Source organism: Perca fluviatilis, chromosome 21, assembly GCF_010015445.1.
Source record: "Perca fluviatilis chromosome 21, GENO_Pfluv_1.0, whole genome shotgun sequence".
In the NCBI taxonomy this organism is placed as follows: domain Eukaryota; kingdom Metazoa; phylum Chordata; class Actinopteri; order Perciformes; family Percidae; genus Perca; species Perca fluviatilis.
In genome coordinates, this window is record NC_053132.1 from 5,155,076 (window position 1) to 5,170,075 (window position 15,000).

Sequence of the window (15,000 nt, forward strand, 5' to 3'; positions counted from 1 at the left end):
GCTTAAACGCCATCTCCAAACGAAACACCAGTTACTTCGAAACAAGAACATGGACTATTTTGTCCACCTGCGGGAGTTTTTTTAATTTAAAATTGTGCCGTGGCTCAAAAAAGGTTGAATAACACTGAAATAGGCTATAAACTTAATTTATGTAGCCCCTTTTAAAGCATTACCTTAGGACATTTAAAGTGTGCTCAACCAACAATCAGAAGAAGAGATGAAGAAAAACAGTATAAAAAAAGTAAGTTTAAAAAGAGGAAACAAACCCTTAACTCTGTAGATACTTGGTATGCTTTACCTGATTACATCTCCCAGCACACACCAGTTGTCTGTGCTGATTGACATCATTTCAGAGTTAAATTCGTTACCACAATAGATGTAGCTGTACTCTTTCAGCAGGTCCACTTTGCAAAGTTGGCCTGCAAACTCATTTTCCTGGTCCTGAAAACTCTCTGCAAAGTAAAAAAAAAAATTGCTTCTGACATATGTGAACTAACAGGGACACGCAAATATCAAACAGCACCCAAGGCTAATTTATTATGATGCAGTGTCTTGGACAAAATCATAGATTCCCTGTGATATACGTCTTTATTTAGTGTACAGGTTCTTTGATTTACTCTGATTTCATAAAGGTATGAGCTCACTCAGTAGCCCAGTAGTGCATGTTTCTCTTTATCTTGGCTTCTACCTTAAAGTCAAACTAGATTCCTTATCACATGTTTTCAGCTGTGTAAGTACAGGAACTTTAAAGGCACTGATATGCAGAATACGTAGAAACACTCACCATCATCCTCTGTGATAACGTTAGACGTTTGGTTGTTTTGCAATTCATCCTCAATTAGACTTTTTTCATCTTTGTACAAACTGGATGTCACGTTGTCCGGTTTCATTGCACCTGTAGGCAAAAAAACATGCATTTTATTTAAGCAATACGCTCCACGTTTTGGTGAATGAATAATGTCAATGAATGCATCCTCTTATTCACACAGCTGCCAGGTCAAAATCGCATACTGTACGTGATTCACATATCCATAAAAAAGTATAAAATTAAAAAATCAAAATGTTAGGCCTTAAAAAGTCTTAAATTCGCTCAAATATTGTTCTAGGTCTTAAATAATTTTTATGTCTTTGTTTTCCTACGTCCATGTAACGCTACCTCTAAATGCTCTTTTTAAAAATGTATTTATTCCGTGTTTGTAGTTATTTCTTTCACTAGTTCAAATATAATTTTGCTGTTAAGACTACAAATGAGACCAACATGCTACTTATACTGCAGCCGATAAGTTTTCGTGTTTTTGGCGCGAGCCTCTTTCGAATTGTTCCACAAACATGAAATAGATTTTGTTCTTCAGCTACGGGGAAGTGAAAGTTTAGTGATGTACTTGGCTTGATTTAAATCAGATTTTAGGGCTTAGTTGATGTTGTAATAAAGGTCTTGAATTTCATTCATAATGGTCTTAAAAAGTCTTATATCTGACTTAGTGAAACATGCAGAAACCCTGGTTTAAATGTAGTTGTAGTCTTGCTTTGCCAGACCTTCCTCCACAGAGCTGCGGAGGAGGGTCTGGCTAGTCCACACAGCATTCCAGGATGGGACAAAAACGTGTTCTGGTTTGTTGGCATTTCTTTAAACCAATCACAATCGTCGTGGGTGGTGCTAAGTGCCGGACGGAGCCACGGTGCCTCTGCTAAATAGCCTCGGGAAGAAACTTGTTTTGGTGGAACGTGTGTACGTTCAAAAGTAGTTTTAGTCGTGCAACAGAAAACTCAGAATAGACAAATTTTTTTATTTATTGTATGTTTACTGCAATCACATGGGAAAAGTAACTACATTTACATACTGTAAATAATTGTTTTTAATTGAGAATCGTTTTTTAATCCAAAATCGATTTTGAATCGAATCTTGAGCCTGAAAATCGCAATTTAATTGAATCGTGACATTTTCTGAATCGGGCACCCCTACGAGGAAGACTTAAGTGTGCATATTTTGCGAGAGGTTAAGGCGTCATTTCTTTAAGAAAATGTTACGTTTAAAAAATAAGTAAGTTTAACTTTTGTGTTTCTTTGTGGGTCTTTGTAGTCGTGTTGTGTCCCTTTGTGGTGGTTTTGCGACTCTTTTTCACATCGTGGGCCATTATTATCTCCATATCTGTGTCTAAAACGTTGGAAAAGCTGGAGCAGGTAATAAGTAATTAACTCAAAAAGCTTTAAAGACAAAACTTGCTAAAGAAGTCCATCTACAATTATTAGATCTGAGAAAAGTATTGTAGTTACATTAATTTGTTAAGGTGCTGACCAAAACGGCTCCGGTGCTACACCTAAACCTTGCAGTGGCGGGGAAATCCCTGTGATAATAATTGACAATGAAAATAATCATTAGTTGCAGCCCTACTCGTAAAAAAATGAAAACGTCTTACTGTTAGCGGGGGACTCTCTGAGTGTTTGGTTCCCCTCTACTTTGCTCAGCTCTTCCTCCGTCCTGTTGGCTGTTTGTGAGTCCACATTACCTCCTGCTGTGGACACAGAGTCAACCAAACTTTGTAACGTTACACAAACAATTCTATCACATAAAAAAACCCTAACCCGAAACACCAGCCTTTCCTTTTGCTGCTACTAAAATGAAAACTAAAATGCCCCCCCTCCCTCTCCTACCTTCTTTTCCTTCATCAGTCCCACACACAGGGGAAACAATGGACACTCATGGAAAACATGCCGCAAACCCCAAAACAAGCAGGAAATCCTAAGGGAGTAAAACACAAATAAAGCGCACGGGCAAAGTGAAGTGTGGGATACATACCGAGGATAAGAGCGGGGACGAGCAGGTACAGGATCATGGTGGCGAGCAATGAGGGGATCGGCAGTAACCTTCGAGGCCGCTCGGTGACCTGGGATGACATTAATGAAGCTTGAAGTCTGAGAGCCGAGTGGGTTTAGAAACAAGCCCAACCCTCTTTATCTTAGCACTGCTGTGTGTGTGTGTGTGTGTGTGTGTGTGTGTGTGTGTGTGTGTGTGTGTGTGTGTGTGTGTGTGTGTGTGTGTGTGTGTGTCTGTCTGTCTGTGTGTGTATGTCTCTGTCTGTCTGTCTGTCTGTGTGTGTGTGTGTATGTCTCTGTCTGTGTGTGTGTGTGTGTGTGTGTGTGTGTGTGTGTGTGTGCGTGTGTGTCTGTCTTCTGGTTATGTTGAAGTGACTGATAAACAGACTGAACTCTAGAGAGCGGATGATGGAGAGATAATGTATAATCATGAATTAAAGCTAGAGCTGTAAAAATTCCACATTTTCCTACACAATTAATTGTCTCATAAATAATTGCAGTGCAAATAATTGCACAATATAATTGTCTCTTTCAGTCAAATTTAAAAAAAGATATGTTATTGTTAAAGTTGTGAATGAATCCCAGGATAAATCTTTTGGTTATATAACTGTCATGTGACCCAGGTAATGTAATAACACAAATACACAGTCTATGAAGTAAACAACGCCTCTTTATTATCATAAAACTATCTGTTCCCCCCCCCGCTTGTCATTCTTGTTACTATGAACGTGTTTAGGGTCAAGTGCCATCAACCAACAGTTGAAATAATAATAAAAATGTATAGTCCGACCAATAATCACTTATATAATTACAATTTGGCATATCTAAACAAAACCAATAATCAGTCCGTAGGGCTGGGTATCATTCAAACATTTTGGATACCAATACTGTGACTTCGATACCGGTTCCTAAACTATACTTTTTTTCGATAACAATTTCATGGAACAAGAATAAATTTCAACATTACACATTACGGCACAAATATTTTTATTTATTTTTCAGCTGCTGCTACGTGAGCCCTGTCTCTGTGTAACGTTAGACAGCCAATCACAGACATTATTAGATCTTGGTAGAAGCATGCTGATTGGCTCACTGACGCTGATGAGATTTACTCTGGTATTGAAATTTGGTATTATTCGATTCTCAATACTTCAGAGGCAATTTGTTCGGTGCCTAAAAAGTATCGGATTCGGTACCCAGCCCTACCCTGGTGGGTTTAGTGAACGCAATTTCCCGGATGTTTGTATGTTAAAAATAGGATCTTACTCTTCAACAGGGAGGTCGACCTCCTTAGAAATCCTTTCCATAATGTTGTCAGACACTTAGAATATTAATCTGAGCCTGTCAGCGGCAAAACAAGCACTTTTGTGAAGGTAAATACAAGCTGCACAATCGCCCTATTAAGCAACATTGTAGCTTGTTTTGCCACTGCCGACTGCAGCGATCTCACTTAATACTGGACCAAGTTGTTCCCATCAGTCCCTTAAACAGAAAAGACATAGGAAAACAGGGTTGAGAGGAAGTGCTGGTATGTCCCTACTTACTCTGTGGGTCTACTGCCATAAACACGCAGCGATAAAACTGAACGGAATGGGACTGCCCTGACGTTGGCGGTAATGTGGGTAAAGGGAGGCAGCGCGGCCCAGTTTCCTGGTCTTCCTCAGATAGTTAGTGAAAACGCTCTTAAGGGATTTCCTCCTCCATTCAGTGGCAGGGAAGGTGGCTGCCAGACAGACAGAGACGGGCCTTGAATCAGGAAGCTGGTGCAGCATGAAAGATAGGCAACGCTTCTAAAACACACAAACAAGCTCTCGGAGGGGTCAAAGAAAGCTCTGACATGTTCGCAAAGGTGTGTGTATGACAGCGATAATGATACAGACACAAAATACCCAACAAGAGTCCTGTATTTTGTGCAAAAACCCATTCAAATTCCTATTTATTTTGGAAAGAATGTGATAGTAAAGTACTTTTTTATATGCATTTGCCTCTAGCAAACAAACTACTAAGTGTTAAAACTTCAGCTTCCTGTGCTTTGTGGTTTTTAATGTGCAGGATGTCAGAGCTTTTTGTAATGGCTTCTGTCTACACCTCAGCTCGCAGAGACAGGAAACGGTTCTGGCATTCGGGGGTTTTCCCGCATGTTGAAAGACATGAGGCTACTCGATTTATGGAAAAAAATAATCACAGTTATTTTGGTCAGTATTGAAATTGCGATTATTTAACACGATTATTCATTGACTTTTGGAAAGATGTTGCATTTATTGAACTTTAAAACAAAACAGTGATACAGTTAAACAAATCAACAGTGAAAAACACCTTAACCTGTGAAATGTCCCGTTGAACTTTTTGAATTCCCCTTAAAATAAATAATATAAAAAATATATTCAAATGTTGGCCGAGTGAGTTTAGAAAGTGCGTCTGTCATTCAGAACGCAAGACAAAATAAGAGTTTACTTGCAAAGCGTAATAATAATAATAATAATAATAATAATAATAATAATAATAGTTTTTCTCGATTAATTGCACAGCCTTAGAAAGACATTTATAGGCACATATGACATGTGTAGCAACCAAAAAATATTGATGGCAGATTTTTTTTAAAGACACTAAAATGGCGTAGGGCTGTCCTCGACTAAAGAAATTCTTAGTCGACTAACACTTATACGATTTTGTCGACTAATCGATTAGTTGATTTAATTGACAGAGCTGTGCGCTTTGAGAGGTGGTTAAGACTAGAAAAGCACAATATAAATGTAGTTAATTAACCATCTGTAAAACTGAGTTTCTCCACAATTAATCCTGCAAAAGCACCACTTTAAATCTTGTGTTTGCCATAAATGTGCTCATACGTTTCTTGGAAATGAGTAATTAAGCATGAATAAGAATAAAAAATGACTTACCAACTAAAGAAATCTTAGTCGACTAAGACCAAAACTAAGACTAATCGAGTAAGAGGTGGTAGCCCTAAAATGGTGACAGAGAATTCCTCCAGTAACCTGCTTTTTCAGTTTTGCATTTCTATATAAGACCTTAACATCCCATTATTGTACAACAAAACAAAAATCAATGTACAGTTTTCATAGAAATAAAATGAAACTGGAGGTGTGACGAGATCTCGCGAGATTAATTTGTATTTTCATGACAGGTCACAACATTGTTTAAGAAATCAGGACAAACGCAGTTCTTTTGTACAAAGGTTACCTTTATTATAATCTGTTAATATTAACTGGTTCATGGCAATGGCCACAGTCACACATGAAAGGGGTGGGGGGGGGGTTAATATCCCGTTTCGTCAGGCATCAGCAGATGCCGCCCTGTCCCAGAGCGTGCAGTTAACCCTCTTGTTGTCCTCGGGTCAAATTTGACCCACTTTCAAAAAGTTTCCATGTCAGAAATTTGGGTTTTCTTTCTACCAAATTGTCACAAAAAGTAACGTGGATGGTTCCATGCAACACTTTTCACAAGTCAGATAATTGATCAGTTCGCTACTTTCATTGAATTTTGGTGATCAACTAAATGTAGCATTTGGAGAGAAAAAGAATTGATAACAGAACGTTGAAAAAAGTGACAAAAACATCGGGAAAAAGCGGCAACGGTGTTGAAAAAGACGATCAGAAAGTTGCCTGGGCAACGGAAAGACAACACAAGGGTTAACAGTGTTTCCTTTAGGATTTTTTTTTAGCAGTGGGGGCAGGTCTGTCCGAACAACAACCCCCCGTTTTGACGATAAACTACATCAACACGACAGTATGTGGAGTTAAACTGGATGGGCCCAATAACCTCTGAATAGTTCTACTTGTTAAATTGCAATGTGAGGATAATTTAAAAGGCAACCGTGACTACATTTTTTGGTACAGCCCTATTTCTGATACCGTGGTGGCAGAAATTTTGCCATGGTGGGCCGCCACTACAAAATCAACATAGAGGAACCACTGGTTAATACACTTTTACCATGAAGTGAGTTAGACATATACAGTATCTGATTCCAGTCTTCAAACTTCCTTATACAGTCGGATTTTGTTTACATAATAACCTCCGCTGGGCCTGTTAGAGAGAGACTGGAGGAGCGATGGCGGACAGAGATGACTCATAACACACGGACGAGCGTACAAAAACAACTTTAACACACCACACGCCACCTGTAACGTGTCCACACATCAAATGGACCACCACAGACTACTCCGCTTGCAAATGTACGTGTCTTACTGAGAAAGAAACCTTCCTTACATAGATTGAAAGCCTTTGAAACTGCAATAAAAAAAGGCTTTCAGTCACAATGTTTAAGGTTTGATTCCGAGGGTTGTCAAGCTTCGGTACTTCCTTGGTACTGATTGAAATGACAGGGTTCAACAATAAGGGTTGCCCGATGGCCCGGGGCAAATAAACCGCCACATTGGGCATGTAAACTAGGGCGTGCATGATGTATCGACTCAATATCGTTATCGCAATATCACGTTGCGTAATATTATATCGAAAGTGTCACAATACGTATGCAATATTATAGTTTATTTAGTGGAGCGCTGCGTCCCATCCGTTGGCTGTGTGGCTTAGTTGTGTTTGATTTAGAGCTTGAAACGCTGTAATGATCATGTCTCATTGGCCAGTTAGTGCGCCACGTGCACATGTTAGTGCGCCACGTGCACATGTTAGTGCGCCACGTGCACATGTTAGTGCGCCACGTGCACATGTTAGTGCACGTCAGCGCACGGGTCCACTACGTGACAACCCTATGGAGCGTACCACGTGTGTGCATATTTCAACAGAGTGACAGTGTAAGTGAAGAAATAGATAGAGACAAGAAAACGGAACGAATCAGAGAGTGTCCTGTTCTCTTTATTTATTTATTTATTTATATATTTTATACTGTACAACCAGTAGAACATGTCCTGTTCTGTAGACATGGTCCTTATTTATATATTTTATACTGTACAACCAGTAGAACATGTCCTGTTCTGTAGACATGGTCCTTATTTATATATTTTATACTGTCCAACCAGTAGAACATGTCCTGTTCTGTAGACATGGTCCTTATTTATATATTTTATTCTGTCCAACCAGTACAACATGTCCTGTTCTATAGACATGGTCCTTATTTATATATTTTATACTGTCCAGCCAGTAGAACATGTCCTGTTCTGTAGACATGGTCCTTATTTATATATTTTATTCTGTCCAACCAGTAGAACATGTCCTGTTCTGTAGACATGGTCCTTATTTATATATTTTATTCTGTCCAACCAGTAGAACATGTCCTGTTCTGTAGACATGGTCCTTATTTATATATTTTATACTGTCCAACCAGTAGAACATGTCCTGTTCTGTAGACATGGTCCTTATTTATATATTTTATACTGTCCAACCAGTAGAACATGTCCTGTTCTGTAGACATGGTCCTTATTTATATATTTTATACTGTCCAACCAGTAGAACATGTCCTGTTCTGTAGACATGGTCCTTATTTATATATTTTATACTGTCCAGCCAGTAGAACATGTCCTGTTCTATAGACATGGTCCTTATTTATATATTTTATTCTGTCCAGCCAGTAGAACATGTCCTGTTCTATAGACATGGTCCTTATTTATATATTTTATACTGTCCAACCAGTAGAACATGTCCTGTTCTGTAGACATGGTCCTTATTTATATATTTTATACTGTCCAGCCAGTAGAACATGTCCTGTTCTATAGACATGGTCCTTATTTATATATTTTATACTGTCCAACCAGTAGAACATGTCCTGTTCTATAGACATGGTCCTTATTTATATATTTTATACTGTCCAGCCAGTAGAACATGTCCTGTTCTATAGACATGGTCCTTATTTATATATTTTATACTGTCCAACCAGTAGAACATGTCCTGTTCTGTAGACATGGTCCTTATTTATATATTTTATACTGTCCAGCCAGTAGAACATGTCCTGTTCTGTAGACATGGTCCTTATTTATATATTTTATTCTGTCCAACCAGTAGAACATGTCCTGTTCTGTAGACATGGTCCTTATTTATATATTTTATACTGTCCAACCAGTAGAACATGTCCTGTTCTGTAGACATGGTCCTTATTTATATATTTTATACTGTCCAACCAGTAGAACATGTCCTGTTCTGTAGACATGGTCCTTATTTATATATTTTATACTGTCCAACCAGTAGAACCTGTCCTGTTCTGTAGACATGGTCCTTATTTATATATTTTATTCTGTCCAGCCAGTAGAACATGACCTGTTCTGTAGACATGGTCCTTATTTATATATTTTATTCTGTCCAACCAGTACAACATGACCTGTTCTGTAGACATGGTCCTTATTTATATATTTTATTCTGTCCAACCAGTACAACATGTCCTGTTCTATAGACATGGTCCTTATTTATTCATGTTGGACCAGTCCAATAAGACAGTTGAAATAAACCTTGTGTTGTAAGAAAACTTGTTTAATTCGTTATGAATCTACTTTGATGCGTTTTCCCGTCACTTTTGTAATTTTACATAAGTTTTAAAATATCGAAATTAATATTGATATCGCAACATTCATAATCGCTATCGCAATATCACATTTTGTTAATATCGTGCAACCCTAATGTAAACATAACAACCCATTTGCCCGTTCGGGGCTTCGGGCATCATCGTGTCATAAATGACGTTATTGTTCTCTTGCCCCGCTGGAGAACGCTTGTTGAATGATTTCATTTGAATGTGCCGCTGGCCAATCACGAATTGAGATGGTGGCTGGCGCTTTTGATGCATTTTTTGACCTTCTTTTTAACGTTTTTTTACGCTTATGATGCTTTTGACGGGTTTCAACGTTTAGATTTATTTTTTGACATTTCTTTGACATTGATTTTTATTTTTTTTAAGTTTGACTTTTTTTATTGTATTTTTTACATTTTGTCAAAAATTTTGTGGAGTTTTATTTTGAATAAAATGAAAACCTTGTATAGGGGCCAATAAAGATGGACTTTGGGCAAGTAGAATTTTTTTTCTTTCCGTTGAACCCTGAAATGTGTCCGGTACTATACTTTTTAAACTTTAGCTGTTTAGGCAACGTTCTTACAGGGTACCCACAGGGTCTTAAGTCTTAAAAATGTCTTTAATATAGGCTAATATTAGAAAAATAAGGCCTTAAATAAGTCTTAAATTTCTTTAGAAAGTTTTAAATTTCATTCAAAAAGGTCTAACATTTGTATTGTCCTTTCATAAGATTAAATAACTTCATTGTTTTTTACAAAGCATGTAATGTACGTAATGTATCACATTATACAATTAAATGTCGTATTACGTTCAAGTACTTGGTAAACAATTATTTTTATAGCCTAAAATCCTTTCTGATATTCCATTATATCCTACAGTACATACGTTTACCAGTATGCTCATGAAGTTGGTATTAAATTTCATTCTAAATGGTATTAAAAAGGTCTTAAAATGTCTTAAATTTAACTGGTGGACCTTGTGTACAGTTGCTTGTGTTTTATACATTTCAGTTTATATTTCCTTAACCCTTGTGTTGCCTTCAGGTCAAATTTGACCCGTTTTCAAAATTTCTCTATCAGAAATATGAGTTCCTTGTTAATAACCTAATTTTAAATTACCCAAAAATAACACAGATGATTCCAGGTAACACGCTTCGCAAGTACAACAAATGATCGGATCTCTACTCTCATTGAATTTTGGGTGTTTTATTCAATTATTTAGAAAATTGAAATGTTGACATACCGTATACCAGTCTGTGAGTCTTATCTTTCCTTTAATATTAGTCTAAATAATTCATAATTTCTGCTTTTTTTAAGTCAAGTATTAGGTATAATTTCCTATAAATTAGGTTTATTGACCATGAATTCCAAAAATAAGTGTAAAACTATTAATAGGTTTGTGTTTGTGGTGTTTATACAGTACATGGTAGTGATAAGAAGCGTTAAACGTAAAAAAGCAGCAAAACATTGAAAAAAAAAACAAGTGCACGGTTAAATGGAAGACAACACAAGGGTTAAAGGTGCACTGTGAGTTCCTGCATGACGTTACTTCTGTTGACTTCAAAACAAAACCGAGCAAGCTCACCCTTCCCCCGTGTTTCCGTAACTGTCATGACTAACTGTCACTAAGCCCCACCCCCTCCCCCAACCATCTTGTCTGTGATTGGCTGGAACGTGTTTGTTGTATTTTGGTGCTCAGCCTGTGCCCCTAGTGTCTGTTTGACGTTTACGACCCCCGTGTTGTCTCCCGAGACCGGGCTTTTTCACGGTGTGTTCAGGGGGGCAGGCAGCTAGAGGATCAAGGAGAGATGCCTACGATTTGAGACAAAAATGAAACTGCGCTGAAACCATGCAGGAACGCATAGTGCACCTTTTAACCATTGTGTTGTCCCCGGGTCAAATTTGACCCGTTTTCAAAGTTTCTCTATCAAAAATATGGGTTTCTTTCAACCAAATTGCCCAAAAATAACATAGAAAAATCATATTTTTTTATCCATAATTATGCATCAAAATATGTTCCTCTGATCTTAATTATTAGCTAAAGTAATTCATAATTTCTGGGTTTTTATAACTCAAAATTAGGCATAATTTAATATAAATGAGGTTTATTGACCATGAAATTCCAAGCATAAGTGTAAAACTAGCGGTCATAAGTTGGAATGAAGTTGGCTTAGAAGATGTATACTTTATGCTTTATAAAACAGGCTAAACAGACAACACAAGGGTTAAAGCCGGTGCTGTACTCGAAAAATACTGATTAAAAAAATAAATAAGAGAAGTTGTCTGGGATTCCCTCCACATGGCTCTCACACACTGCTCCCCAACTCGTCAAATAGCAGCGCTTCGTCACGGCCCTCAGCGTCTGATACCGATGCACAGGTGTGCGCGTGCAGCTGGACAGCTTATGGAAATAAAGACCAGAGAAGCTTGGATTATTACACATTCTCTGTTCAGGATGCCGTTACTTAACTACAGCATATTTTTACAATGTCAAGTACAGACATTAAAGACACAGACAGTAAAAAAAAAACTAATCGTATACCCAGACGTTACTTATTCAGTCCTTCAGACATCAGAAATCAAAAATCAAACAACATATCATACAACAAAAGAATGAAACCTAGAAATAGTCAAATCAGAAAAGGTTACATAGAAACAGGAAGAGGAGAGGGAAATTGTCACACCTCTACTACGTATTAAAAGACAGATATTTATCTATATAAACATACTTCCTCAAAGTACTTCTCCAAACTACTTCTGTCTCAGGGTCGCTGCGTAGCATATGCAGTAGCAAACCGTATGAATGAAGAGCAGCGCCACACTCGACACTTTTGTGTTGTAGATTAATATTTAGTGATTAATTACTCGAGCACTCAACAGTGATGGTTGTGCTGTCCTGTTTGAGGTGTGCTGGTGTTGAAATGATCACTAAAGATGCTTAATTCGCCCCCCGGTGGTTACAATGAGCAGCTGGTCATTCATATTTTTCATTTTCTTCTAAATAATTCCAACTCCATCTGATTGGAAACTCATTTTATTTCTCTCTCTCTCTCTCTCTCTCTCTCTCTCTCTCTCTCTCTCTCTCTCTCTCTCTCAATTCAATTCAAGGGGCTTTATTGGCATGAAGGTTTCAATAACAAAGTTGCCAAAGCATCAAAGAAAACACAATAGTTATAATATATGTACATTAACACATTATTAGGATGGGTTTATATCATTTTTTAAATCTATTTGTATGGCAAATATAAAAAACTAAAGTTATTAAGCAATACGAAACAAAAAGTATATTCTAATAAAAATGTAAAGACAGTAAAATTTAACATTAGATATGAATATGTACGGATATTTAAAACTGGGATCTTTGTGTGTGTGTGTGTGTCTCTCCCTCCATCACTCTCTCCCTCTCCTTCTCACCCTCTCTTTCTCTCTCTCTCTCTCTCTCTCTCTCTCTCCTCTCTCTCTCTTTCTCTCTCATCAGCAGATTAATCAATAATAATAATAATATTAAATAATAGTTTGATGCATGACTACTCTCACTTAAATCATGGCTTTCCCAGTTACTAGTACTACTACTAAGAATTATACTGATAATGATAATTAAAAAATTGTTTTAAAGGTACAATATGTAACATTTCTGCTTTAAAATGTCTAAAAACGACCATACCTATGTTATATATTTTTATGACTTGTGTTCTTACACTATCCCAAATGTTTCTACCAAATGTCAAACCCAGAGAAATCTGTTATTTTATTTTCAGACATGGCACGTTTCCTTTAGTCGCCCGTCAGTGGCGTCATATAACCTTTCACCCTCCAGTTACTCTAACTTCCTCAGAACACTGGCACCAAGATGATACCTTCAGGAGTAATTGTAAATCATACAATGTCACAGAAAAAAAATACATGTAACCGTAATGCTGCTTTTTTTTTTGCCATACAGCATCATTTTGTGATTAATAACATCCCACTTTTTATCACAGTAATACAACAGAGACCTTATTTATTTTGAAAGTTCATTATCGATACCAGCTTAACGTTGCTACAATGTGCCGGTTGGCAAGTAGGTAACGTTGATGCTAATGCTTTGTGGGTAACATTATGAGGTTACAACATTGTTGAACACGCTAATAAAGTTATTTTTAGTATGACTGTTTCGACCACAGTTAACAGGACTGAGCTAACCCATGAATAACTTCACTAGTAACGTTAGCTGTATAGATAGACGATTAATCTAATGCTAATTTAGCCAGCTAGCACACCCCGGTCTGTCTGCCTCACTCCCCCGGCGCAGAGAGTCAGGATGACAGCTGACAACATATAGCTAGCTAGCTAGTTACCGTTAGCCCCCAGTCAGCTATCAGCCAGCTACTTTCATTACAACCATATCAGACCAAGCACCGAGTCACAACAGCGGCCATCCATAGCGTCCGGTGTATGTGCCGAAAATCTCCTCCCTGCCGAATTTCTCCCCCCTTCGCGTTTCGCTGTCTTTCGGGTTAGCTAAATTAACCCGACAAAAGGTGCGTTAAGCACCAAAACGAAAAGATAAGATTACTGAAAAGTGAAGGGGAGATACAGTACAGGCCAAAAGTTTGGACACACCTTCTCATTCAATGCGTTTCCTTTTTATTTTCATGACTATTTACATTGTAGATTCTCACTGAAGGCATCAAAACTATGAATGAACACATATGGAATTATGTACTTAACAAAAAAGTGTGAAATAACTGAAAACATGTCTTATATTTTAGATTCTTCAAAGTAGCCACCCTTTGCTTTTTTATTAATAATGGAAATAATTCCACTAATTAACCCTGACAAGGCACACCTGTGAAGGTAAAACCATTTCAGGTGACTACCTCATGAAGCTCATTGAGAGAACACCAAGGGTTTGCAGAGTTATCAAAAAATGAGAAAAATTTAATTATGTTGGGGAAACTGCAGCTATTTTATTAGAAAAACATGAATAGACGTTACTAAACGTAACGTGAATAAACTTGAATGGGTAAACTCGTCCGTGAACTGATGCATTCGAACCGGCAGCAAAGGTGTTTAACACTAAAAACTCCCATAATTCCACGCAACTTCCCAACGTCATCAAAAGTCCAGTTTTACCGTCCATTGTTTTGGTTGAGAGACCCCTAGCGGCAGAAAGTTACATATTGTACGTTTAAACATGCTACACGATGTAATGAAGTAGTGTAACATATTCCACAATGACTTGTTACAAATATGTTAAACATAAACAGTATGTTGTTGTAACATGTTGGTACCCCACATCATCAATAAACTATTTGTCAAATTAAGGTGACACATTAAAAAGCTTTTACACACTCTTTGTGAATATAACAACAACACGAACGCATTTAATAGTTGTAATTAATGGCCTATTAATGGTTCGTAAATGCATGTTAATGCTTTATAAATTATGAGCCATTTAAATTTTAGCAACTTAATAAAGTGCAACAAAAACTATTATTGACTTACTGACATCTGTAACTGTGGGCCTGATGGCTTATTATTAAAATATTGTTCTGATTAACCTAAAGCATTGATAAATTATTTGTGTTGAACTTTAAAAACAAAGTATAATATCCAACTCAGAAACCCTTTACAGGTTATGCCTTATTCTGATAAATGGGATGCATAAACCTCTTATTGTCAACAAAAGTAAAACAATAAAAATAAATAAAGCAGCCATGATGCCAAGGA

At 37.3% G+C, this 15,000-nt stretch overlaps 2 protein-coding genes across 3 annotated transcripts in view; one reads left to right on the forward strand and one right to left on the reverse strand.

Moving 5' to 3' along the window:
- Positions 1–2,943, reverse strand: part of LOC120551311 (receptor activity-modifying protein 2-like) — a 13,957-nt gene extending 11,014 nt beyond the window's left edge. The window contains exons 1-4 of one of the 2 annotated variants that reach the window (XM_039788627.1): positions 2,798–2,943; positions 2,418–2,513; positions 785–895; positions 299–452 (exon numbers count right to left, since the gene is read on the reverse strand). In XM_039788627.1, the coding sequence (XP_039644561.1) occupies positions 299–452; positions 785–895; positions 2,418–2,513; positions 2,798–2,897 (461 nt within the window). In that variant the 5' untranslated portion in view covers positions 2,898–2,943. The remainder of the gene's footprint in view (positions 1–298; positions 453–784; positions 896–2,417; positions 2,514–2,797) is intronic. The other variant, XM_039788628.1, reaches the window with a different exon arrangement.
- The window catches only part of ccr10 (chemokine (C-C motif) receptor 10), a 41,051-nt gene that overhangs the window by 8,464 nt on the left and 17,587 nt on the right, over positions 1–15,000 (forward strand). The gene's annotated exons all lie outside the window — the stretch shown is intronic.